The sequence below is a fragment of the Pteropus vampyrus genome, unplaced genomic scaffold (genome assembly GCF_000151845.1).
Source record: "Pteropus vampyrus isolate Shadow unplaced genomic scaffold, Pvam_2.0 Scaffold471, whole genome shotgun sequence".
Taxonomy (NCBI): Eukaryota; Metazoa; Chordata; class Mammalia; order Chiroptera; family Pteropodidae; genus Pteropus; species Pteropus vampyrus.
In genome coordinates, this window is record NW_011889252.1 from 183,851 (window position 1) to 209,916 (window position 26,066).

Below are 26,066 nucleotides of genomic sequence, written 5' to 3' on the forward strand. Positions count from 1 at the left end.
ATCTCCCCACCCAAGAATAAAACAGTCTTGTCCACGAGGATAAACCCACAGAACTGCCTCCCACACTCCAGGCAAAACCAACAGAACTTCCCCCCCAAAAAGAGACAGCAGGACCCCCTCCTCCCAAAACACACACAGACTCACCTCTAGGAGAAGAAACAGCCTTCCCATTTCCCCCTCCCCACCCCCTCACAAAGGGTGAGAGACACAGATGAAGCAGACCCCTTCTCTCTTGCCGAGAGGACACACAACAAGGGGGTGGGATTAGATCTGACCCCTCTAACCCAATTTACACCTATTATTTACTTACTGCAGCTCCCTGCCCCCAATCCCAGGCCAAGCCTGCAGGGAGAAGGGGGAAGCAGGTGAGTGGATCTATCTCCTAAGTGTAACAGTCTTCATGCTCCAAGACAAAACACTCCTAGCCCTCTCCAGACAGGCAGAAAGCTTTCTATTCTGCATGCTCATTGGTTCTCTCAAATCCTCACAACCCTTTTGAAGAAAGACTCCTTTTAGACCTTTAAACTCAATCTTCACTGCCTTAAATTTAAATAACTCACTTTTATTGATGACTTCTTGGAAAAGGGAGGAGAGAAAAGATCTACACTTTCTTCGGCCTAAACTTCTTGAAAGGGGAGACCGTGGGGGCGGGGACATTTTAAAAGAGACCACAGAGAAGTTAGTTCAGTTATCTGAAGACTATTGTTCAAACCTCACTCAATCCTTTTCTACCTGTGTGTCCTTGAGGTGATCCTTTGCCTTTTCTGAGACTCAGTTTCCTCATCTGTGAAATGGAGATAATAGCATTTCTCCCAGGGTTTTTGTGGGTTTCAAGGAGAAAATAAATGTATCATGCCTGTTGCATGGTGAGTTCTTTCTCTCTCCCCTCAGTCTGGTGTCCCAGCTAGATGGAGCTGGCAGTCCTTGAGTCCTTACTGCTGTCTAAGGTTAAAAGCCAGGACCTACCTGTTCCCATAAACCCTGACTTCCCCAGGCCCAGGGAAGATGGGCAGAACTGGGAAGAAGGCACTCCACACTGGGGGACTCATTCTCCCTGGCTGGCCCATAGTCTTTGCAGCTGTCATGGTGGACAAATTGGCCCCTGCTCTCTGATCCTGGGGGCTAATGATTTCATGAGTTGCCCCAGCCCAAGGTGCCATGAGCTCATTAGCTGAGACCGTTTATCTAAAAGGCTGTTAAATGGTGGGGGAAAACTAGCTCCCGAAGAGCAAGTCCCTGGATAGCCAGGTCACCTCCCCGCCCCATCCCCAGAAGGTAAGACCCCAAGAGGTGACCTCCCTGTGCCCCTGCACTCCTCACTATAGGCATATCCGAAGCACTGCCCAGCCTTCACCTGCTCTCCTCGCTCTCCAGCAGCTTGCGGTAGGTGGCGATCTCAAAGTCCAGGCCCAGCTTGACGACCATGAGCTCCTGGTACTCCCGCAACTGCCGCACCATGTCTTGCTTGGCCTTCTGCAGGGCGGCCTCCAGCCAGGCTAGCTTGCCCTTGGCACTGTCTGAGGCACCCTCCTCCTGCAGAGCTGGTGCGTTCTTGGCTCCCTCTGGTTCACAGGGCTGGGAGCGAAGGGAAGACCATGGACAAAAGGACATCCTTGGACCCCACACCTCCCTCCCCAAGGATCCAGACCTTTCTCAGAAGCTGGAAGGCCAATGAGGATCACAGATTGTTGTGCTAAGTGAGCATGCCTGTTCTGAAACATACACGAATGTATGTTTCAGAACAGGCATGCTCACTTAGCACAACAGTTCCAGTACCCCCCATCCACCTGCTATCACAGGCAGATCATCTAACTTCTCTGGGCCTCTGTTCCTAGGAAGGTGATTTGGGGCTAGCTATCTAGGTTGGCTGAGAGAGAGCCTTTCACATCTATTATGGTGACACTTTTAATATGAGCTGAGATTCTAGAAGCATCAAAGGCTCCTTAGCACATAATGCTGATATTATTGTTTCTCAAGGAAACTAACAAGAAGGCTATCCTGTCCTCATAGGAGACTAGAATTTGTAGTTTGGGGAGGAAAAATAATAACTACAGTGCTTGCCTTGGTGAGGTGTGCTTGGTACTTAGAAAACCAGTGTGGGGATCAGAGCAGCTATGGGTGGTAGGAAAATGAACCCCAACGTGCCTACTCTCTCACTCTGTCACCCCCAGAACCTGAACAGCTCGCCTTCCCTCCCAAAGTCATCACTTCCTGAAGAAGAGAGAACCCCCATGAGTATCCCTCAGAGCCTGAAACACTTGTCAAAGAAAAGACCAGAAGCAGAACCCCTCCCTCTGTAGGGTGGAGTGTGAGCGAGGAGGGACTGACGGAGAGGGAAGCTGGGAGAAAAGAGAGGAGATTGAGAGATAGAGAGGTGGAAAGAAAGAGAGCATTCATGTGGGAACCTCTCTTTTCTCAGGCCTAAGCCTGAGTTGCAAACACAAATGCCTACAGAAGCCTGGCTACAGACATCAAAAGGTAAAGGCCAAATGTTAACTTTGTATCAACAGTATTCAGTTCCACAAAGAAATATGGGTGCTCTCATTTTCCTGAAATCCCAAGACCTCTTTCATTTCTCTACTTTGGATAGAAACATAGCCTCAACATCTTTTCTCTGTCACAGGGATAATAACAGCACCTTTGCTCTTCTACAGGTGATGATAAATGGCAAAACCCTCTGCCTCTGTGTCAGAGGAATCCATTCGGAGTGGTGGGAGCTGCAGCACACAAAAGAGCACATCCCTGTATAAAGAGAGAAAATGGAGGCCTCTCCTCTCTAGCCAGATGTTGCCATGTGGGATCATAGTTTAATATTGCCAGATCTGCACATTTTTAGAGAACCCAGAAAACTGGCTTTCTAGGTAAGATCTTATAATTTCTGAAGATGAACTCAAATTTAATGCTATGTGGGATAAAAAAACACACAGACATAAAAATGTACATATACATAAAAACATTATACAAACAAGCATACATATTCATACATATTTACCTTTATGGTAATCACTTATCTACATGAAATACAGGGAGCACTATATAAATGTAAGCATGATATACACATACAGCCACACTCCTATTCGCTCAGACATTCACTGTCCATCTATTCCAAAGGAATTGGGGGTGTGCCTAGTCTAGTTGTCATAGATAATGGACGCACCCCTATCTCACCTGATTCCACCCCTGATTCCCACCCCTCACCTGACTCGTATCGAGGTCCACATCCACAGTCAGCTTCTGGATGGCCTGCTTAAGTCTGTTGAGCTCCTCCTTGCTGTGCCTCATGCTCTGCGTATGTCTCTGCACTGTCTCCTTTACCTCCTCACACTGTGGGGTTGGGGCAGCAGTGTAAGCAGGAGGATGGGAAGATGAGGAGAGCAAACAAGAGCACTCGACTGAGGCCAGCGAGACAGTTCCAGTACCCCCCATCCACCTGCTATCACAGGCAGATCATCTAACTTCTCTGGGCCTCTGTTTCTCCATCTGTAACTTGGGGATGTTAATCTTTCCTACTTCTATTTCATTCTCCCAAGAGTTATTGGGAGAATGAAGTGCGCTTGGCCGGCACAGTGGTGTGTGTTCTATCAGGCCTGGAGATGCCAAAGGTAGCATAAACTCAGGGACAGAGGGCAATGAGGCAGGGCAACGATCTATTGAGTTGAGTCTTTGGACTGAGATCACATAGGGTTTATCCCAGGAATAGGGGTAATTAAACTCTAGGAAATGTTATTCGCCACTTATGTTATCTAAATTAATACTAAAAGCATTTATGAAAATTCAACAATAATCCCTAAATTTTAAAAATACTTTTAAAAACTTAAGAATAGGAATAAACTTCCTTAATTTGATGAATCTTATTAATGAGAGACAGATCCAGATTCTTGCTCCTTCCACAAACCAAAACCACTATGAGAAGGGCTGTCGAAAGGGAAAAAACAGTGGGCGTTTTCCCCTCCTGCACCAATACCTAAACAGATGGGCACAGTAACTGGTACTGGCACAGTATCTTATACTTTTCAAAGTCTTTTAGTCCACCATCTCACTGGGGCCCACAACCACCTGTGAAGTAGGCCACTTAAATGTTACTGTCTCCATTATCTTTTTCTGGATAAGCTGATGCTCATTACATCTACCATGTAAAGAAGTAGGGGCCCAGAGGGCCATGAGTGACCCTGCCAGTCAACAGCTGAGCTAGATCGAATCTTAAGCCCATGTTCTTTTCTCTACACCCTGAGGGACAGATACACACACACACACGCACGCACACACACACACACACACACACACACACACACACACACACACACCCTTCAACTCAAAGAATAGGAACTGTTCAGACCAGCCCACTGCAAATTTCTTTCCAGGGCAGGTGGGGTCTGGGGACACAGATATGAATAGACTGAAAAACATCTCCTACCAATTTCTGCCCTATTCCCACTGCCCACCCTCTCCTGCTCCCATTCCCAAAAGCTGTAGATGCAGCAGACAAGCTTTTTTGCTTGTCTGGGTGGAGTTAAAGACCCCTCATCTGGTGTGAACCAATGAGCCATGTGGAAAGTCTCACCATAGTAAACTAAGCTGCAGTCTCCTCCAAGCCTCTGGTAGCACTAAGCCCAGCTCCAGCCCAAGTTGCTCCCAGAATCCTCACTTCTGAAGGCAAGGCCTCTCCTTCGGGGGGCTTTGTGACCTCACCTTATTACAATTGCAGAGTTCTGACGGTGGGGTGCCAGGGGCTGTTCTGTGAGCCCAGATGGGAAATTGAAGGTCCTAGACTGGAAGGAAGGAGAAGGATGGGAAAGAAAGGGTAATTCGCTTGGGAAAAGTGCGTAGAGCTTGGGCTTCTGGAGCGGGCATTGGGGAACCACAGCATGTGCTTGAGCAAGCCAGCCATCTGGTGTGAGGTATGATTTAGGGAGGTCTATTTGATAGCAATGTAGAAGACAGACAGGAAGGAGAAAGAGTAGGACAGAAGATTCCAGTTCCAAGATAAAGTAGAAAATCTGGGATGATGACTCTAAACTAAAGAAGTAACCAGGGGACCAGAGAACACAAGTTGCTGTTGACATTTTCTTTTTGTTTTATAAATTTCTCATATATGCAAAAGAGTATATGTAGCACACACTTAATGATTCAAATGTAACAGTAATGGAACAAATTCTTATCTGCCCACCAGTACCTTCAGAGGCCCACGTAGTATCCTTCCTCATCACAGCATCCTCCATCCCTGACCCCATCGAATCTCCAAAGTCACCACAATTCTCATGATTTTCTTTATTATCTTAACATGTATGAACTCCTAAGCAATCGTTTAGTTTTGCCTACCTTTACACTTTGTATAAATAGAATTACACTATGTACTTCTATAAATTCCTTTTTCCTCCTCAACATTCTGTTTGTGAGATTTATTTGTTTTATTTTTCAATGTTGCATAGTATTCTAATTGCGAATAATTCTCTATTTTCTCTTTTGAGTATGCATATATATTTTTTTGTTTTTGTTATAACAAACAATGCTGCTATGAACTTTTTGAAACACATCTGCTTGTGTACTTTGGCAAGAGATTCTTTAGGGTACTGGCTGTCAAATTTCTTAAACCACAACTCAGAATAAGAAATATACTTTATATCATAAATCAATGCCTACATACATATTCATGCACATAAACTGAAATGAGTAATTTTTCATTACTTACTCCTACTATGTACAATGTACTCTGATCCTCAAAGCAATCAACTTAACAAGCTCTTCCATTTTCAATTTATGGCCTCATGTTTTCTCACAAATAGCATATTGATGTTATTATTTATTTAATAATATAAGGAAAATTAAATACCCATGAGCCCACTTATGATACAAGAACCAAAACATTACCAATAATTTATATCTATCTACATACTACCTTGAATTTGTCATCATTCTCTTGCTTTGTTTTTTATTCTATTTTTTTAGTTTTATCACAGGAAGCACACCTGCCACACAAAGGAACAGCCACCCAGTCACCCACAATTCTAGCATCCTGGAGGACCCATCTCCCCACCCACTTCCACACCAGCCTTTTCCTTCCCACCACACACACACACACGCACGCACACACGCACGCACACACACACCAGGATCTCTATTATCAAAATGGCCAAAAGTATTAGTCTAAGTATCCCAAGATCAAGTGGAGAAGTTCTTTCTCATGCCTGGTTTCACCTTGTCAGAGATCAGAATCCTCTCCCAAATGACAAACCTAAGAAACGTTCCCTGGCTAACTCTGCTGTTGGTCCATGCCTGTCTGAAATGAACATTGCCCAGGAAGCTTCAGCTGGCCCCAGGAGAGAGAGAGAGAGAGAGAGAGAGAGAGGGAGAGAGAGAGATATCAAACTGAAAGTTCCAGATAGCAAGATCATTCCAGATCTTGTTCTGTTCTTGTGTGCTGTTCCTATTTTTTACGTACATTTCTTGGGTCTTGTGTGCATGTAGGCCTCCTCCCTCTGATAGGCAGTTCCAAGCCTTGTCCATTTCTCTCTGTGGGGACCCTGCCTGTCTGGACAGAGGTTGTATATAATAACAGTTCTATCAGATCAGGAGCCCCTGCCTTATATGCTTCTCTCTGTGTCTGCTTGTGCCCTGAATGTGTGTCCATCTCCTCTATCAGACTGAGAGCTCACCTAGACCACATCCCTTCTGCCCCTGACTCCCCTTCAGTGCTGAATCCTTAGCATGAGTGAGGTTCAGGAAGTGTGTGAGGGTGTGGTTGGGGCTGGCCATGATATAGTAGTGGCCAGACCAGAGTCTGCAGGCTGAGACACAACTGAAAGCATGGCCAGAATTATATCTTTAAGTGGTCTTACAGGAGCTGGATTTGCAGACTTCACTGAGAGAGCTAAAACAAGATAATCTACATGTCATGGTAACTCTAGGCTGAAGAGATGAAGCAAAAGAAAGAGAAGGATTCTGACCTCTCTCTTATTGCCCATTCCTTTTACAAACCCAGGCATCTGGGTCTGCCTTCCTCACCAGGCAGAGTGGCCATTATGCTTTCTATGGACTTGGGGAATTTTGGTCAGAGAGGTTATGTAATTTTTCACCTAGATGGTAAGTGGCAGAGCCCAGGCTTAAACCCAGGTGTGTCTGATTCCAGAAACACTCTTGACCACTACACCGTGGAAAAAGAAGAAATGTTTTTCTGAAATGGCCACACAGATGTTCAAGATGTTTCATAATAATGGCTCGGGTTACCAAAGTAGATATGCACATACACACTTTTACACACACACACCTTTTATATAGTATCCCTATATCCCTTTGGCTGGCACACCTCTGAGCAAGGCCCTCTCCAGATCAAACACTTCTGATGCTCAGCTTGACATTCTAAGCCCACCTGCCCATCCACCACATCCACCATCTGTTCTCAGCCTGCCTCCTTTCTCCCTGCCCTCATCCATCCCCTGTTTTTCAACTTAAGTGGACTGGCAGCTGCTCCTCTCACATTCTATGGCTTCCATTGCTTTGTATCTTTTGTATCTTTTTTTACATCATTCCTTCTCCCTCTCTCATCTCAGCACAACCAGTTCCTCACCACTTTTCAAGCCCAACAAAACTGTCATCTCCTCCAAGGACTCTGAACCGACCTCTGGCCCCAAACCCATGAGCTGGAGGCTCACTCTCCTGACAAGTCCTCCTGGCATGGTATTTCTACATTAGAGTCAGACACCCTGCAGTTTTGTATTAGGGCCTTCTATGAATGCCTGCCATGCCTGGGGACCAAAGCCTCTCCCTTCACACTCCGAGCCTGGTTCCTGCTGGGTGCTCAGCAGGTCTTTGCTGCCTGTCTTAAATTGGCTCCCGGGGCTACTGGCGGTAAAAAAGAAACCTGACAACCAAGACAGAGCATTAACCTTTCATCAATAGACTGGTGGATTGGAGATAAAAGGGACAAGGGAATGATTTCTAGACATCTGGCCAAGAATGGAGCAGCAAGCATAAGTACCGATCCTCTCTACAGAGAAATCTGTCCTTGATTGTATATGAACTCTCTCAGGCTTCAGTTCATTTTTCTCCCCTGGATTCCAAGAATAATAAAGGGGACACCAGAGAGCGTGCTTTCCCGAGGCTGGGTGAGGGACACTTTGGGGGACCACTGTGCTCTAGCTGTCAAACCTTTCAGTTCCATCCACTTCGGGTTGTTTTCTTAGTGGGCACAACTCAGCCTGCAGCCCTCTGGTCTCTCTGGATTTTAATGCACTTAATTTTCTATCAGAACACGGGCTGATTACTAACCACCTCATTGATGTGAAAGCACAGAAGATCCACTCCATCCACCCGCCAAAACGCAGAAAGAGGTCCAAGCAAGCATCATGTAAGTGCCTCCATAAGTCTAATTTAAGTCCTAGATGCTTCGGGATAAGTACATTTTCTCTCGTGAGGAGACACCAAAGGAAGACTTCTCCAATATTCCATTCTCTGGAGAAATTTGAAGCAGGAATGCATAATCCTGAAGCCATTAGTCTCAGAGCTGGTGACCCCAGCTTCAGCTGGGAGTAGAAGCACAAAGCATAATGGAGCTGGGCTCTATCTTCTACAGAAGACAGAACTAAGGTTGGGCTGAAAGTCCTGCAAAACCAAAGGTGGACCAAAATCAAGGCTGGACCAAAGGGATCCAGGCCCAGAAGAGCGTTGGAAAGATGGCAAAGGGGACAGTGGGGCACTCCCTGAAAATGGGATGCCAGGCAGCCCCAAACCAGGCACAGCTGCTGCTAATGACCTCTGGGTTTCCAGGATTTAATTACCCTTTGCACAAAAATAACTCATATTTAAAAGCAAAGGAAGCTAAGGATGATTTGCATGGTTCTCTTTAATACTGGCTGCGAGTTAATACTCTGGTTTCCTCTGCCCATAACTGGACATGTTATTAACTTCTATTATGATGGGTTTGGCCTTCTAGAGTTGGTGGCCATGACCAGGTATCATTCAAGGGGAAGGCTTTGGATCGGACAGATTTCTCTAAGAGCCCAAAGCCTAGCAGTGTGGGCTCCTGCCTTACAGAGGAACTCGACCCTCACTCAGCCCTTAAAAACTCAGACCTTGAGAGGGGCCAGCATGGGGGAGGGTTGGGAGCTGCCTTTCAGGTTCTAACTCTGCCCCTCTATGGAGCCTGCTATGCATGACCTTAAGCAAGTCACTGGACCACTCTGAGTTCACCTCCCTAATCAGGTAAACCTAAAAAGGATGCCTGGTGGTTAGATGAGATAATGCATTACAAAGACCTCACACGCTGTAGGCACTCTGGAAACGCAACTCAACTCCTTCCCTTCTGCCTAGCAGAGTAGAGAAGGGTACAGGCAGCCATTTCCTGGAGAGGAACGGGTAAGTGTGACACTTACAAGGAGAGGAGCTATGAGCTGAGTTCTGAGAGAGAAGAGAAAATTTTTGCCCAAAGGAAGGCCAGATAAATGCAAATTAATAATAGAATAAACAGAACAAACAAACATTTAGGGAGCTCTTTAAGTGCTAGGTCGGGCACTAAATGTATTCCCGTCCATTATTTCATTAAGTCCTCCTAACGATTCTCAAGATGGGTACTATTTTCCTTATTTTGCAAATGAGGAAACTGAGGCTCAGAAAGTTTATTCACCTGTCCAAGATCATGACAAGAAAATGCAGGACTGACTTTAGAGATCCTTGCCGTTCAACACGTACACCCCACACCACGCGAAGATGCACGGATAACTGAGAGCAAGGCTTCCCAGCCTGCAGGATGGTTTCGCGGGGCTTGGGACCCAAGGAGCGGCCGGGTGTGACCAGCTGCCTAACCCGGGGACTGAGCCAGGAATCCAGTACTACCCCGGCCAAGTCTCGCAGAGTGGCGTAGGGTGCCCGCCCCGAGCCCGTAGCGCAGGGCGGGCTGAGCTGACCAGGCACTTCCTGGCCCCATAAAGCGCGGGCGGGGGTCGAACGCCGTTTTATGGTGGCGGCCGGGCGGTCCGGCCCGCTTTGATTCCCGGTGGAACAAGGCGCGAGGGCCGACCTCCAAGCTCGTAAACGCACTGGCCGCGCGCAGCCTCTCCGGGCCTGCGATATAAGGCTCCGCACAGGCTTCGGGGTTTAGCTCCCGTCACTGCTTCCGCCGCCGCCGAATCATGTCCTGTCTGTCCTCCCGCATCGGTGCCCCCTGCGGGGTCCGCGCCTTCAGCTGCGCCTCAGCCTGCGGGCCCCGGCCCGGCCGCTGCTGCATCACGGCCGCCCCCTACCGCGGCATCTCCTGCTACCGCGGCCTCACCGGGGGCTTTGGCAGCCAGAGCGTCTGCGGGGGCTTCCGCTCTGGCTCCTGTGGCCGCAGCTTCGGATACCGCTCGGGCGGCGTGTGCGGACCCAGCCCGCCCTGCATCACCACCGTGTCGGTCAACGAGAGCCTCCTCGCTCCCCTCAATCTGGAGATCGACCCCAACGCGCAATGCGTGAAGCACGAGGAGAAGGAGCAGATCAAGTGTCTCAACAGCAGGTTCGCCGCCTTCATCGACAAGGTGGGTGTCCTTGATCACACCCTTCCTGAACCTTCAGTTCCTAGGCTGGGCTACTGAAGTGGAGTCAGGGTTAGGAGGGATGTGGTCCAGGTGAACTCTCAGTCTGATGATGGAGGAGATGGACACACATCCAGGGCACAGACAGACACAGAGCGATGACTATAGGGCAGGGGCTCCTCATTTGGTAGCATTTTTATTATATACGACCTCTGTCCAGATAGGCAGGGACCCCACAGACAAGGTGGGTGTCCTTGAGCACACCCTTTTCTGAGCCTGGAGATCCTGGAAGGATCTGGAAATTCTCAGGTCAGTCTCTCTAGAAATGAGGGAGTGCTGATATTTTATGTGGTAACATTAGGTGGTACATTAAAGTATTAAATAACATTGAAATACCTGATGAGAAAATTCATCTCCTTTCAAGTATGTTTCAATCTTTTAGATTAAATGGAGAAAACATCATTGGATGCCAACATGTCATTAACATTTCTCTAATATTTGCTACTCTGTCACTGTTACAGAGAGCAAGCCTCAGGTTCGGAGCTGTCTGATGCGAGTTTCAGCTACAACTTAATATTTTACGATTTTCTTTTATGAATGCAAAGCGATGTTGGTTTTACAAATATGGTGATAATATACAGTTACCCCTCTTACCCCATTTAAGTGTAAATGTTAAGTGAATCCATTTATAGATAAATCATGAGTAAAATAGTACAAGAGGATGACAAAATCCTGAAGTCAGCGTATGAAGGGTTCATATTTGGGAGTCGCTGCCAGCCCCTAGTCCAGCCCTTTGAGAAAAAAGACAGGGATATAGGGCAAGAGGACTGCCCAAGTGACTACGGAGAGTGGGTGACAGAGCACGACTCCAAGCCCAGGCTCTCTCCATCTCTCCAGGCCCCTGGGGCTAGATCATCCAAAGCTTGGGATCCAGCTACCCCTCTCCTCTCCAGCAGGAGCTAGTCTACCTCAGCAGACTCTGCACCCTGAGTGTGCTGGCATTCATACCTGGGAAAGGTGGCCAGGCGTAGAGCATGGAAAAGCTCCTGGCCCAGGAGCAGGCAGCCTGGGCTCTATGCCCAGCCTCTCCACTGATTTGCTGTGTGATGCTGAGCAGCAGCTTCCCCTCTCAGCCCCAGTGTTCTCCAACCAGAGCTGTGTGGGTGAGCATGTGAGCTGGCCATGACTCTGAAAGGAAAGATGAGAGCCCAGGCAGCCATGAGACTCACCACCGCAGCTCAAGCCCTGTCAACTAAGATCACCTGAAATGATTCCATATAATATCAGCGGTCCTGGTTCCCTATTTCTGGAAGTTCCAAACAGGGAATTCCCAGCTGCACTCATCGAGTTGGGTGAAAAGATACCAGGGCGAAAGCCAAGGTAACATCTCAACTCCAGCAAGATATATGAGAAATGAAAAATGAGGACAGGGACCTAGTCATGTTTGCTGATGTCCTTCCTGGCCAGCATAGTGCACATATTGTTGCCATTGCATCTCTCAAGTTTCAATAACTGGTGTGCCTCACTTCCCTACAGTTCTCACCTTCCCTACTTTCTAGAACCTCCTCCCATTCACATTACCTGCCTGGCCTTCAGAGACATCTGATTGTCCAACATAGGAGTCCTGGCCACCTAAGACCACACCCCAACCTCCCCTGTGCTTCCCCAGGCCCCAGTCATCCTGCTTGGTGAGAGCCTGCTCTTCTGACTTCCCCAGTCAGGAAGCCTTTCCCATCTTGACCGTCCAAACAATGGCTTACCCAGCCCCATTGTTTGGACATAGATAAACATGTCCAAACATGTCCTCAGTGGCCAAAAAGGACATAGATAAACCTGGTGATGCTCATAGTGAAAGGCTTTCATCCAACTCTCTCTCTCCCACCCTGCTTTACATTTCTTTCCTCCAGGAAGCCTTCCTTGATTGTCACTACCCTCCACCCCTACCTGCCCCCCAGCCCAACTGTAACCCAGTATAGCCCGTATGCCCCCTCATTTTCTCACTCACCCCACTCGAGCCCACCTGAACAGAACCTCACTCAGGCCTGAACAAGCAATCATGAAATGAGGATACTACCAGTGCATCCTTAGGCCAGGAGAGCTCAGCAGGGGCCATTCTGTCTACCCCTTGCCTCTGCACACTTTGCTGCTAGTTCTATCTTGACTGCCTCTATGCCTATGCTCTTAGAAGGGCTAGGGATATTGTCTCCTCCCCTCAACTTTTCTCCCACTTCTACACCAGGTGCGCTTCCTGGAGCAGCAGAACAAACTGCTGGAGACCAAATGGCAATTCTACCAAAACCGCAAGTGCTGTGAGAGTAACCTGGAGCCGCTGTTTGAGGGCTACATCGAGACGCTGAGGCGGGAGGCCGAGTGTGTGGAGGCCGACAGCGGAAGGCTGGCCTCAGAGCTCAACCACGTGCAGGAGATGATGGAGGGCTACAAGAAGAAGTGAGTGCATCGGGGAGGAGAGTGTGGAGAAAGGAAATGGGATTAATTCAAAGCAGGAAAGATTTGGGTCGCACCACAAGAGGAAATTTCCAGAAGGAAGAAGACAGTGACAGGAAGCCTATGGGGAAAGTTCTCCTTTTCTGGGATGGGAATTTAAACGCTGGAGAGAGTCTGAGCTACTCCGACTACCTCATCATTATGTGTCTATTTCATTGATTTACTAAACATTTGTTGAGCATCTACTCTATGTTCTAGGTGCTATTTTGGCCCTGAGATTGGGTAGGGGTAAAAAATGTGTGGAGGGGAGGAAAGAGGGTTACCAGAACTAGAGCAGGGTTCCTGCCCCCTAGGAAGTTACAATCCAGAAACAGAGGGAAATGTACAAGGCACCCACCCTGGCCTATATCATGAATGAGGGTCCCTGTAACAGGAAAAGCAGTGAGTGACATGGGTTGAGTTGAGTGCCAAGAGGAAAAGGATGGACAAGGTCCTTTCTAGTCTAACATTTTTTGATTCTTTGACCACCTCCAAATGATCTAGTTCCTGAAATGTGTCTGTCTGGACCTTCATTCTCTCTTTTTTTCCCTCTTCAAATCCCAGCCTATTGACATTCTAGTCACTGAACTTTGTGCCCTTTGTCTCCAGGTATGAAGAGGAAGTGGCACTAAGAGCCACCGCTGAGAATGAATTTGTGGCCCTGAAGAAGGTGAGTGACCCCAGAATACTGTCCCACAACTCAGAACTGAGGGCAGAGGCAGGAGGGAGCTCTCCATAATTCAGAGAGGCTGAGTGACTCCCCAAAATCACATAGCCCAACCTCTCCTCTGTTCCTTTTCTCAAATTCCTCAATGCTCCCTGGGTGACCCTAATGCCAGAGCACACTGTCTGCTTCAAGAAGGGCAATCTTCTCCCCGATCCGAGGTAACTCCCATCTGGCTGATGACTTCCCACTTCCTTTTGCCCTGTACCTGGCAGACAGTAGGCACTCAACAATGATTTGTGAATGAAAGAGCACATGAATGCTACAAGGTGGCTTCATCCTCAGGCTGGCAACAGGTGGGAAATGCTGGCATGAACAGTGCTGTTGTTCCTCACCTCTTAGACTTGACTCGGCACAAGTGCCATCATGTGCACTCTCGCCGAGTCCTTTCGACCACCTCCATATGAGGAAGGCAGAAGTTACTGTGAGGAAACTGAGGCATAGACGTCAGAGGTCTTGCCTTGGGTCGCACTGGCTTAAAAGGGGCAGAGTTGATCCCTGAGACCTCTTCTCTGCCCACAGATCTAGATTTCTTTCCATGATATTCCAGAGCAGAGGCATCATTAGAATTGACCCATTTTACATTAGATCCTAAGTTTCAGTGACTGTACGAGATGTGGATTCTAGAGGAATCATCCCAGTGGGTACCAGAGGAAGTGCCTGGAAACCTCATCTCCCTCCCTTACCCAAACCTGCTCCTAACCCGTCTAACTGCGTAAAGGACTGCATCGACACCCTGATATCAGACCCTGGGATGAGAGGCTGAGGAGAGTCTCCAGGGAGTTTGCCCAGCCTGGTGGGCTACCTCTCTCTGGTGGGGAGAGTTCTGTGTCATATCCCCAGTGATCCTCCTGTCCCACCCTCTGCCCTTTAGGACGTGGACTGTGCCTACCTACGCAAATCAGACCTCGAGGCCAATGCAGAGGCCCTGATCCAGGAGATTGACTTCCTGCGGCGACTGTATGAGGAGGTGAGGGACCAGAGAGCAGTGGGGCAGCAAAGAAGATGAATTAGATCTTGGAAAGCACTTGCCACCATTTGGCTTCTGAACCCTCTGCATTGGGGGAGTGCAGAGTAGAGTTGAGAGACCTAAGGCACGTTTACTGTCAGAAAGTGAAGTGTAGCTTGGTGTCTAATCTGCCCTGCCCCAGACAAGCTGGTGTTCCTGGTTACTGTGTTGGCAATTATAAATTGAGAAATTTATTTATCACAAATTGATAAATTCTGGTCCCAGACCACAAGGGTCCAGACAGAAGCTCTGACTGAAATCGGGCAGTGGGCCTCAGACATGGGCTCATCTCAGCCTCAGGACTCTGAGTCTGAGGACCATTGAGAGGTCCTGGAGTTTAGGGGGAGATGTCACCTTGGAGGTTGGGGCTTCAGACAGTGAGGCTATGGAGGAAGCAGGGGAAGGGGACAGGGAAGGACCGTGAGAGGGTGGACTGCTCAGAAGCAGGTGTTCTGGTTGAAGAAGCTCTTACCACGCTCCTTCCCCCACAGGAGATCCGTATCCTTCACGCCCACATCTCAGACACTTCGGTCGTCGTCAAGATGGACAACAGCCGGGACCTGAACATGGACTGCATCATTGCTGAGATCAAGGCTCAGTATGATGATGTTGCCAGCCGCAGCCGGGCCGAGGCAGAGTCCTGGTACCGCAGCAAGGTGAGTGCCCAGCACCTGCTTCCCAACAACCCAGCAAGAGGGATACTAAAAGGGCTTTGATGTTTGTCTAGGTGAATGGGCAAGTGAAGGGCAGGCAGCTCTCAGTATGAGGTGATATATGTGCAAGCTGTGGGGCTCAGGAGAATGACATATCTTGTGCCCTATAAGTGTCTCCCCCTCCCACCAGTGTGAGGAGATGAAGGCCACAGTGATCCGGCATGGGGAGACCCTGCGCCGCACCAAGGAGGAGATCAATGAGCTGAACCGCATGATCCAGAGGCTGACCGCCGAGGTCGAGAATGCCAAGTGCCAGGTACAGGAGACTGACCTGCCCCTCGGTGTAGAAAGAGAAAGGGGCAAGCCTGCAGAGGGAGTTTCAAAGTTGACACCTTGTCAAAGAGTAGAAAAAAGAGCAAACATCAAGCATTAGGTGAGTCTCCTCCATGAAAAACACTCTCCATTCCACTGAATGGGGGAGGGAGGTTGGGATTTGAGGAGCAGTATGGAGTAGAAAGGAGTGACTGGGATTTTCTTGGTCTTGGGGACAGAAAGGGTCAGAAGAAATACCTCTGGTGTGAGGGGCAGGAAACGGGATTGTCAAACCAGCCCTGCCACTAGCTTACCACGTGATTTAGAGTAAGCCATTTCACCTTTCTGGCCCATTGTTTTCGATCAGTGACCACACATGCCCATGTCCCAGAGGTTAGTAAATGAGTGAAGAAGGCTGTATTGAAGGCACTAGGGTGTGGTAAACTAGAAATCACAAAGGGCAGAGCTAATCGGATCCAACTGAGGCAGGCTCTATGGAAATGCAAGTCCAGTGGGGCCAGAGCCTTAGATTTTTCCAGAAGAGCCAGGAATCTGGACTTTCATGTTAAAATTCAAAAATTTTAAAAGATACTGTGCCAGCATTCCTGGGAGCACTAATTTGCAACCCCTGACCTCATAAATGAGTGAGGCCCCTTCTTCCTCCGACAATCAGTGGTCACTAGATGCCTGGCCTCTGACCCCAAATCCAGAACTCGAGCTTTAGTAACCCTCCCCTGCCTCCCAGAACACCAAACTGGAGGCTGCAGTGACCCAGTCTGAGCAGCAGGGCGAGACAGCCGTCAGCGATGCACGCTGCAAGCTGGCCGAGCTGGAGGCCGCCCTGCAGAAGGCCAAGCAGGACATGGCCTGCCTGCTCAAGGAGTACCAGGAGGTGATGAACTCCAAGCTGGGCCTGGACATCGAGATCGCCACCTACAGGCGCCTGCTGGAGGGCGAGGAGCAGAGGTAAGGACTACACCTGTGGGGAGGATGTCTCTCCAATCTCCCGGAACTGTGTTTAGAGCTAAGAGCATGTTCCCATATTACTTGCATCTAATTTGCATCGGGATTACTTGAAGGAGAGAATATGCAAGCTTTGCTCCCCCAACTAATTTTTGTCTCTTTGCTCTCCCCACAGGTTGTGTGAGGGCATTGGTGCTATAAATGTCTGTAAGTAATCTATCTATACTGTGGATTCTGAAATAAGGTTTTGGGGTTCCTGGTGAGCAGACTTTTCCTTAAAGGGCCAGATAGTAAATATTTTAGGCTTGTGGGCCATGCAGTCTGTCTCGACCATTCAATTCTGTCATCGTAATGTGAAAGCAGCCACATCCACAAGCAATACTTAACAAATAGATCTGGCTGGGTTCAACAAAACTTCATTTACAAATGCACAACCACAATTTAAAGACCCTAGAAGAACAGAGAAGAATGTGGCGGTGAAAGATTATAACTTAAGTATTTTTGCCTATAGGGAGGGCCTGGGCTAAGTTTATCAAGGATGCTTGAGGTTAGACTGCAGGAAGGAGTGCCCAGATGTGAGGGTGTTTGTGGGGTGAAGGAGGGAACTAGAAATAGAGGGGAGGAGCTCTGAGCAAGAGAAAGGGGCTCTGGTTGGCAGGCAGGGGCCGTCGACTACCACCTGGCACAGGGACTAAGCCCCGTCCTCCTCCTCCAGGTGTCAGCAGCTCCCGGGGTGGGGTTGTCTGCGGGGACCTCTGCGTGTCGGGATCCCGGCCTGTGACCGGCAGCGCCTGCAGCGCCCCCTGCAGTGGGAACCTGGCGGTGAGCACGGGAATGTGCGCGCCCTGCGGACAGAGCTGTGGCAGCAGCCGCTTGGTGCGATTTGCTTAGCGCCTCTCTTTGTGCAAATACCGATCCGCGAGCCAACCGGCCCCAACTCCAGCGGCCTGCCCAGACCTCAAAAAGAGTCTGGGCTTAAGACGGAAGGGCTTCGGGAACCAGCCGGCCTGACCCTGCCTACACTGCTGCCTTAATTTCTCGAACCACAGCCCTTCACCCCCACCCGATCCTCCGCTTGTCTCTTCATTTCTTCCAGGGAGGCGGAGCTCCCCGCCCCATGTCTTGGCGGCTCTTCCCCTTCCCTTAGAGTCTAAACGACTAGGTTTCCTCGCAGCCCTGTGCAAATATCCAGTCCTGACTTGGGCTGCTGTGGAGGCTTGGACTCCCGTGTCTTCTAAGGGACCGGTTGGCTCTAGGGCCCCTCAAGTGTGGAAGTGCTGCTGGTGTTGTGCCTTCCCTACCCTGTAAACCAGCGCACAGTGACTGAGGCTCTGTCTCCCTGGGGAAAACTTTCCGCAGCTGCTTGGGCTCCCTCTCCCTTGTGCTTGGTCTCCACGTTTTCAATAAAGCTCACGGGTCATATAAATCGCACTGGAGACTCCCTACGCGCCTCTGTGTTACACATGTGGACTTCCGACCCAGTTTTTACCCCCGTTGTATGCAACAGAGGAGCCGTTCTCTACCAAAGAGGCAGAGAGGGCTGCCACAGGTGCCACACTCCTACATTCCGAAGTGTGCAGGGGCATGGCCCCGCAGACCCAAAACCCAGACACACAGAAGAACAGAAGGAGCTGGCAGGGAAGTGAGAAGGACAACAGGGGAGGGCCTGGCTCTCCTGACACCTTGGGTGGGGACCTCATCACGAGGGCTGTTGGGACATCAGTAGTCCACTTCTTCCACTCTCTCACTCCAGCCCCATCTCAACATGTGAAAATTCCTAACCATGGGATCAAATATAGACTTCCCCAACCCCCAGAAACCAAACGCTCCCTTGATAGCCCCCTACCCCACACACGTACCACCATCACACCTGGGGATGGGGGTCCCAGACACAGAGCCTTCCCATCTCCTCCCCAGTACCCATCATATGTGCTGCTATCCATCTTGGATGGATAACCCCAAGCATTGACCGTAAAAACGGCCCCCACACTCAGTCACATAGACCCCACATCAGACACCTGACACATAGATGCCCCGTCAAGTACATACTTAACACACATATGCCCCAACCCCCAGGAGTCTATATGCACAGCCCATCCCTCAGCTCATGGACCCAGGCACAGAACCACCACTAGGAACTCGGAGACTCTGGGGGACCCCTCATCCCAGCCCTCTCCCAAGCACACTCAGACCTTCTCCCACCACCACTCCCACAGAACTCCAGACCCAGAGGGCCTCCTCCAGGGCCTCAAACACACTCACTGTCCAGGGCAGGAAGGGCTGAGGGCAGCTGGTCTGAGAGTTGGCAGGTCTACCAGGAAACGGGGGTGGGGGAGGGCTAGCAGCACAGGAGCGGGGTTCAAACAGCCCTTCCACCCCCCTCAGCAGGAAAAGACTCCAGCGCCCACTTCCTGGCAGAGCCAGAACCTCCCTGGGGGTCTCTCTGGGCTTCTTGAGGAGAGGAGCTGGAATGCCCAGGGAGGGAGCCAAGGCCTCACAGTGGATAAGAGCCAAATTCCTTAGAGCAGCACCCCCGTGTCAGCAATGTGCTTTCCCAGTCTCCTGCACAAGAGGCTTCCAGTTATCAGGGCAGACCCTGTCCTCTCTAGGGCCCCTCCTCCCCAACCCGCTTCTCCACCCAGCAAAATGAAGCCAGGATACTAGGTGCCGGGCATGGGCTCATCCAGCCCTCGGAAAGAGGCTGTTTATTGAAAGCTATTCTGACATCATTTTCCAGACTGCTTTGGAGTCTTGGGACCAGGAATAGGACTAGAGTGAGAGTCCTCTTGTGACTATAGGGGGAGGGGGTATGGCTCTCCCCACACCCAGGGCTCAGTTGAGGGTACTCCTGCGAGTGGCAGATGTGGTCCTGATGGAATAGGCCTTGAGAGTCCCAGGCCCTCCACTGCTTGAGAATTTCAGGGCATTGCTGCCCATGGTTCCCCCGAAGGTCAATCCACCGCCACCACCTCCAGTGGTGTTCACCACAGCTAGAAGAGAAGACTCCATCAGCATGAGGCCCACAACTGAAGGACCATCCCTTCACTACACCCCATGCTCCTGCCATAGCTGCCCTTCTTCCCTTCACCTACCATCTCCTTTCCCACCACCCACCAGGGGCCAGCCCAGAAGAAGCCTCAGACAGCATGTGTATGTGTGTGTGTGTGGGGGGGGGGGGGGGCGTGGATACTCCACACATGTCCCTTGCCCCATCTTGCCCTCTCACAAGGGTTCCCTAGGATATTGAGTCTGGCTGGATGGGAGCTCCAGGGTACCTGCTGGAAGCTATTAAAGAGAAGGAAGCTCCCGGTCCCTAAAGAGCCAGGTCCTCAGGCCAATATACCATCTCATAGACCCTACCCAGTCTGGACAGCACAGGGGGTGGGCCAAAGCCAAGGACTTACAGATGTTCAGGGCTCCCACTCCATTTCCGTCCAACCTGGGAGCAAAGTAAAGACTTGTGAAAGCGGCTCTTTCCTCAGTGCTAGAAGAGGCCCTCTCAGGAACCCCGACATCTAGTCCCCAAGCAGTTTTTGTGTTCCTTCCTGTCCCCACACTTCCAGCCTTCCTTCATCCTTGTTGAAAAATGAACAAGGAGGAGTGGGGGGCAGAGTTCACTTAGGCCCTCCTACCTACTGGCTATATGACCTTGGGAATGTCTCAGAGCTTCCATTTCTTCACCTATAAATAGGGTCTAACTCAGTACCAACCTCACAGAGTTGTTTGTGAAGGTTAAATGACATAATTTACCTAAAGCCCTGGGCACACAGGATTTGGTACATGGTAGCTGCTCTTATTGTTACGTAGGCAGCTGCCTCCTCTAACCAGATCATAAAAATCCTGAAAATCAGCTATAGCTTACTGATTTCCTGTTTCTCCAGCTCCAGTCTGGCATGTAGTAATTAATATGTGTTGAAAGCACTCGTGTATTGTAGACTGAGTGAAAGCAGCTCCAGCTGAGACTGAGGTGGGAACGGGGAGGAAAAGTCGGGTGGCTTCAAGCAGCCTGTGGGGCTGAAAACACATCTTGCACTGGATGTTAAAAATCCATCCAAGACAGCTGGGTGTGTTTGCTTCGTGACGTTCATCCCTACTGTCGCCAAGCCCTTGGCCCTGCAGTGGGGAGGGTACACCTTACTTTTATGGAGGGAGTGAGGGAGCCCACCTGGCCTCAGCAGCCCCAAGTCTAGGAAGAGGGCAAAGCAAAGGAAAAGGTCAAGAAATGGGTCTGCAAGGAAGCTTCCAGGCCCCTTATTCAAATAACTGGGAGGTGAAACCAGTCTGGAAAGAGAGGCGGGAAGGAGGAGGAAAGTTGGCACTTATCTTTGTGAGAACGAAGTGCTGGGAGTTGCCGGCAGTTTTGTTTTTGTTTTTTGTTTTTGTTGGGGGTGGTGGGTAGCCAGGCTGCAATCAGGCAGCAATTTCGTATAAGAATTTCTAGTACAAAGCCTAAAGAACTCAAAAGGAAGGGACTTGAATGTCTCAGGCTCTAGTGATTTGTGCGATCTTTCTCTTCTCATCCTAAATAAATATTTGTTTTTATGCCTAATTTTATATTTGTAACTCTGTATTCTAGGAAAAAAAGATGCCCCAAATTGTATGAGTTTCTAAGAACATAAATCTTAGATGGGCCCCTGGGAAAGGCTGAGGGGTTAAGGGATAAAAACAAAGTGCCCATCTCCACATCCCCTAAGGGGTAGAGAGAGGACAGTCTCCTCTCAGAGAACCAGGATCTAAGCCCAGATGATAGCAACCTGGGAGGAATGTCACCATCCCTGAGCTTTGGCCCCCATATCTACCCACAGGAGAAAATGAATCAGGCTCCACTTTAAGCATCCTGCAGCTCTGATTCTGTGAAGAAGAAAGGCCCAGGGTCTGCATTCCCAAGAAAGTGGGGCCCTTGCACCCACGGTGGAGGAGGGTGCAGAGAGAGGCATCTTGGCTGGGACAGTTGGGCTCAGGGGCTGCCCTGTGCCCCAGATCAACTGCTTTCTCTTCCCAGAGGCCTTTGTTGTTCAATTCATTCCCACAGAGGTAAGTGCCAATGTTCCTCCTCCCCACCTCTCCTTCCAGACTGATTTTTGGCATTCAGGGACTCTGCTTCCAGTACTCTCTTATTCCCCACCTCCTTCTTCTCCACTCCATTCATCCCCATCTTCTCTCCCCAGCCTTCTGGAATAATGCTCAGAAAAGAAAAAGTTCTTCATAAACTCAGCATTTTATGAATTCGAGTTACTAGTCTCTGAGTGTTTCCTTTGCGGACGTTTTGTCTCCTCACCCCCTGGGGAGAAGCATGCTCCCCGAGGGCAGAAACATGTTTTACATATTATCTATCTCTGTGTTAGGTTCCAACAAGCCAAGCCATGAGGAGTTCTACCTCCAGGCCTTTGCCCACGCTGTTCCTTCTCACCCTCATCAAATCCTAACCTCCCCCCAAGGCACAGCTCTAAAGCCTGTCTGTTGACTGAATGAATCAACCAATCCATCAAGGTGAGAATGAAGGCCAGATTTCATGGACATAGATTCCATGTCTTTCATGAAGAGTTCCCTACAAAACTAACCCATCCCAGCCTCCTCTCAGGCTTCAGGGGAGTATACAAATATCTCTGGGGACAGGGGAAAATTAACCTCCTACCACATTCAGTCAATACCACATGACTTAGCACTTTATATAGTAAGAAGCAGCCTGGTGTTACAGAAGATGCTTGAACGAGGAATCGGCAGAGACTGACTACTGACTGCACACTGGCCCTGTTCCCTCAACGAACCATAGTTTCTCCTCTGTATCAACAATACCTGACCTGCTTACCTGAATGTGTTCTAAGGATCAGATAAGAAGACCCTGCTAGTGGCCACCACACCCGTGAATGGGCTGTTCTCACTTCAACTTTCCCACTGTGCCTTATACTATAAGGTCTAGGTCATTTCATCAGGGGCAAAGAAGTATGCATCAGCTGCACCCTCCTTGTCCCTCCCACCTCCAATGCCCTGAAGAAGAGGGTACATAGGAAATGCTTGTCGAGGAAGAAAGGTCACACCCCAGGCTCCACTGAGCCCTGTGACCTCACCGGCTCTCCTCGCCCTCCAGCAGCTTGCGGTAGGTGGCAATCTCAATGTCCAGGGCCAGCTTGATGTTCAACAGCTCCTGGTACTCTCGAAGCTGCCGGGCCATGTCCTGCTTGGCTCGCTGCAGGGCAGCCTCCAGCTCCTCCTGCTTGGCACGTGCATCCTTGAGTGCCAGCTCCCCATGCTCCTCAGCCTCAGCGATGGCAGACTCCAGCTTGGCACGCTGTGAGTAGTAGAGGAGCTGTGAGGTGGAGGCAGCACTCGACAGTAACTGCCTTCCTGCCTCCTCATCCTGCAGCGAGCACCTGGGCAATCTCCTTACTGGGCTTCATTGGCACCAGCCTATTTCCTCAATCACCAAAAGATCCCAAGGGTTAAAAACAGGGGTTCTCATACCCAATGCCTACGTTCCAATTCTGTCTTACTACTTATGAGATCTTGGAATGAATCAACCCTTCTAAGCCAAAGTCTCCTCTTTTCTATAATAGCAATAATCACAGCATCTACCTCATAAGGACATTGTGAGAATTAAATGAAGTAACACACGAGTCCTTGGCACAGTGTCTAGCACACAGTAAGTGCTTAATAAATGCTATTATGGAGGAACTCCAAAGCCATGGGAGCCAGGTTGAGTCCCCAGATTTCAGGCAGCTGATAAGAACCAAAAATCGCCTTCAAAACAGGAACCATATGGGATATAACTCTAAAAGCAACAAATGAGCAGGACAAACAAACAGAGACTCATGGACATGGACTACAGACTAGTGGTTACCAGAGGGCTATAGAGTAAGTGGTTACTAGTGGGGTAGGGAGGAGGAGGGGTGGGTAGATGGGGTAAAGGGGGTCAAATATAGCAGGGTAAGGGTAGAGTGAAGTGGGTAAAGGGGATCAAATATACGGTAGCTAAAGGAAACTGGACTTTGGGTGGTAAACACACAATAGAATATATAGATGTCAAATGATAATGTACATCTGAAAATTATATAATTGTATTAACCAGTGTTATCCCAATAAACTTATAAAGAAGGGAAGGAAGGAAGGAAGGAAGAAAAAGGAAGAAAGAAAGAAAGAAAGAGAGAAAGAAAGAAAGAAAGAGAAAAAGAAGAAAAAGAAAAAACAGGAACCACCGTGGAACCAGCTTGAAAACAGGAACTTGGAACAGAGAGTCACTGCTTGAAACCCCCAGACCTAATATGTATGATTAACTGTCCCTAGGTTTGGGAGGGGTGGTTATATGCACAATAGACCTGAGCAGTAGCTGCCACTTCCTGCCTGACATTAGTGCTCCCTCTGCTTGTGGCACCAGGGCCTATCTAGTCCCAGGCCTCATCTTGTCAGCTCAGAGGGCCCATTCCCTACCCCAGGGCTTTTCCTCCTTCCTTCTCACTGACCATTCCCTGCCCTCAGATCCTCTCACCTCAGCTCATGCACTCTGCCTTTCTTCCCAGCCCCGTCAAACCTTCCAGGAGGTCTTCTGATGCTCTCTGCCCCTCATCCACCTGTCAGTGCCTTCCCTGTCATGCTTCCCTTGGCCAAGGCCCATCCTACTGCCTCTGGGCCCCTTAACAGTGGCATACACTCCAACTCTGGGGCCCGGCTCTGCCCTGTTGTATGATAAGAGAACCAAATGTACCGGAAGCTGCAGGACTCCAGCAACTGCCATTCATTATTCTGTGCCTCCTCTACAGCCTGGAAGCTGGCTTGCTTCACCGGTGATTCATGGCCCTGCATCTGTGCCAGGAGGCAGCCTCCACCCTCCTATCAAGAGGCCAGCAGGGCTCCAAGGGGAGGACATTTCTAGGCAAATCACCCCCAGTCCCATGCTCCCAGCTCATCTGGAAGTGTCAGCTCTCTGAAGCTGCCACACAGTTCACCTTCCCTCCCTCTCCACTGCACACACCTGCTCAGGCTTAGCTGCCCCACCCACCCCATGCCTCAGCCAGGGCTTGAGAGACCCTTCCCTCATCAACTCCCTCCACACCAGCTTCACAACACATCTTCCTCTCAGTCTCTCATCTGAGACCTGTGCCCCAACCATGCTCCAGGTGCTGAGAAGGGAGGGGCAGTGAACCAGACAGATGGGATCCCTGCTGCTAAGGTATTTTTTATATTCCAGTGGAGGTAGGGGGCAATCGAAACTTAATTCATAAGACAAAACAATTTAGATAGTGATAGGTGCTTCAGAGAACTTCAGATAGACTGCAGAAAGAGTAGCTGGATGTTTGAGGAAGCCATCTCTGAGGTCTTTTATCCTAAACCCCAGGGATAGGAAAGGGGCAGTCATGTACAGAGCTGGGAGAACCACATTCCAGGCAGAAGGAACATTAAGTTCAAAATCCTTGAAGCATGAAGATGCTTGGCAAATTCAAGGTACAGGAAGTGGGCTAATATGGTCAGAGCACGGTGAGTGAGAGAGTGGTGGGGAGTGAGGTCAGGGTTGGGTGGGGCCTTATGAGCCACAGTAAGGGTTTCTGCTGGCTGCTGTCCCCCCACCCCCACCCCCCGTTTCACAACTGTGAGCTCCCAGGTATAGTATCTTGCACTCAGAGCTGGGTTCAAGGAGAGTACTCAGTACCAATGTGGTAACAAACGGTGGTTCTCTGGCCGGCCAGATTCCTTCCACAGGCTCTATGCCCAGCTAGGACACGTCTCCTCCCTTTGGCCTGAGCCAGACCCAGCCAAGAACATTCTGTCCTGGAGATCTTACAAGTGAGCCTGAAAGACTTCAGCTGTACCAGCCTCAGCTCTGGGGAGACTGGGGGAGGGAATGGGGGACCAGAGGCAGGGCTCATACCACAAGTGCCCACACACCTGGTTCTTGATGTTGTCGATCTCAGCCTGCAGCCTCTGGATGGCCCGGTTCATCTCTGCAATCTCATTCCGGGTATTCCGGAGGTCGTCTCCATGCTTCCCAGCCTGGGCCTGGAGGGTCTCAAACTGGAGGGGCCATACAGAGAAGTATGGCAGGGGGTGGGCAATGATTATGGGTGATTCATCCCTCTTCCCACCCAAGGAAGGCCTACGGTTGTGGGAGACAAGCCCTCTTGGCTTATCTTCCCAAGAAGGGACAGTATGACTCCCAGCAACCCTCGCCCAATGCCAGGAGACCAGACATTAGGCAGTGGGGTGGGGCAGGGGCTCAGTATTCTCCCAGCCAGGTCAGGGAGGACGAGGATGTCTCCCAGGGCCTATTCCCATTGATTCCGAGCCTTTTCTCATTCCCATAATGCCCTAGTGCTGGAGAATCACTGGAAGTCTGAGACCCTCGCCTGAGAGCCCCTCCTCAACACCACTCATTTCACAGATGAGGAGAATGAGTCCCAGGGAATGAAGGCACTGCCCAAGGACCA

General features: G+C 49.8%; 2 protein-coding genes across 2 annotated transcripts in view; one reads left to right on the forward strand and one right to left on the reverse strand.

The window, feature by feature from the left end:
- The first annotated feature begins 10,124 nt into the window (after positions 1 to 10,124).
- Positions 10,125 to 18,754, forward strand: LOC105307006 (keratin, type II cuticular Hb1). The gene is made up of 9 exons (XM_011382342.2): positions 10,125 to 10,508; positions 12,745 to 12,953; positions 13,599 to 13,659; positions 14,588 to 14,683; positions 15,214 to 15,378; positions 15,566 to 15,691; positions 16,433 to 16,653; positions 16,826 to 16,857; positions 17,366 to 18,754. The coding sequence occupies exons 1-9, from the start codon at positions 10,125 to 10,127 to the stop codon at positions 17,539 to 17,541; spliced, it is 1,470 nt and encodes a 489-aa protein (XP_011380644.1). The 3' UTR covers positions 17,542 to 18,754.
- Positions 18,755 to 19,315: 561 nt separating this feature from the next.
- KRT7 (keratin 7) overlaps positions 19,316 to 26,066 on the reverse strand; it is a 15,105-nt gene continuing 8,354 nt past the window's right edge. The window contains exons 6-10 of the mRNA XM_011382343.2: positions 25,966 to 25,995; positions 25,528 to 25,759; positions 22,719 to 22,939; positions 20,055 to 20,089; positions 19,316 to 19,640 (exon numbers count right to left, since the gene is read on the reverse strand). Of these exons, the coding sequence (XP_011380645.1) occupies positions 19,483 to 19,640; positions 20,055 to 20,089; positions 22,719 to 22,939; positions 25,528 to 25,759; positions 25,966 to 25,995 (676 nt within the window). The 3' untranslated portion in view covers positions 19,316 to 19,482. The remainder of the gene's footprint in view (positions 19,641 to 20,054; positions 20,090 to 22,718; positions 22,940 to 25,527; positions 25,760 to 25,965; positions 25,996 to 26,066) is intronic.

Coding starts and splice junctions, on each gene's coding strand:
- LOC105307006 (XM_011382342.2), top strand. CDS start 10,125: ATGTCCTGTCTGTCCTCCCGCATCGGTGCCCCCTGCGGGGTCCGCGCC. Junction 15,692..16,432: donor TCGAGAATGCCAAGTGCCAG/GTACAGGAGACT, acceptor CCTGCCTCCCAG/AACACCAAACTGGAGGCTGC. Junction 16,858..17,365: donor CATTGGTGCTATAAATGTCT/GTAAGTAATCTA, acceptor CTCCTCCTCCAG/GTGTCAGCAGCTCCCGGGGT.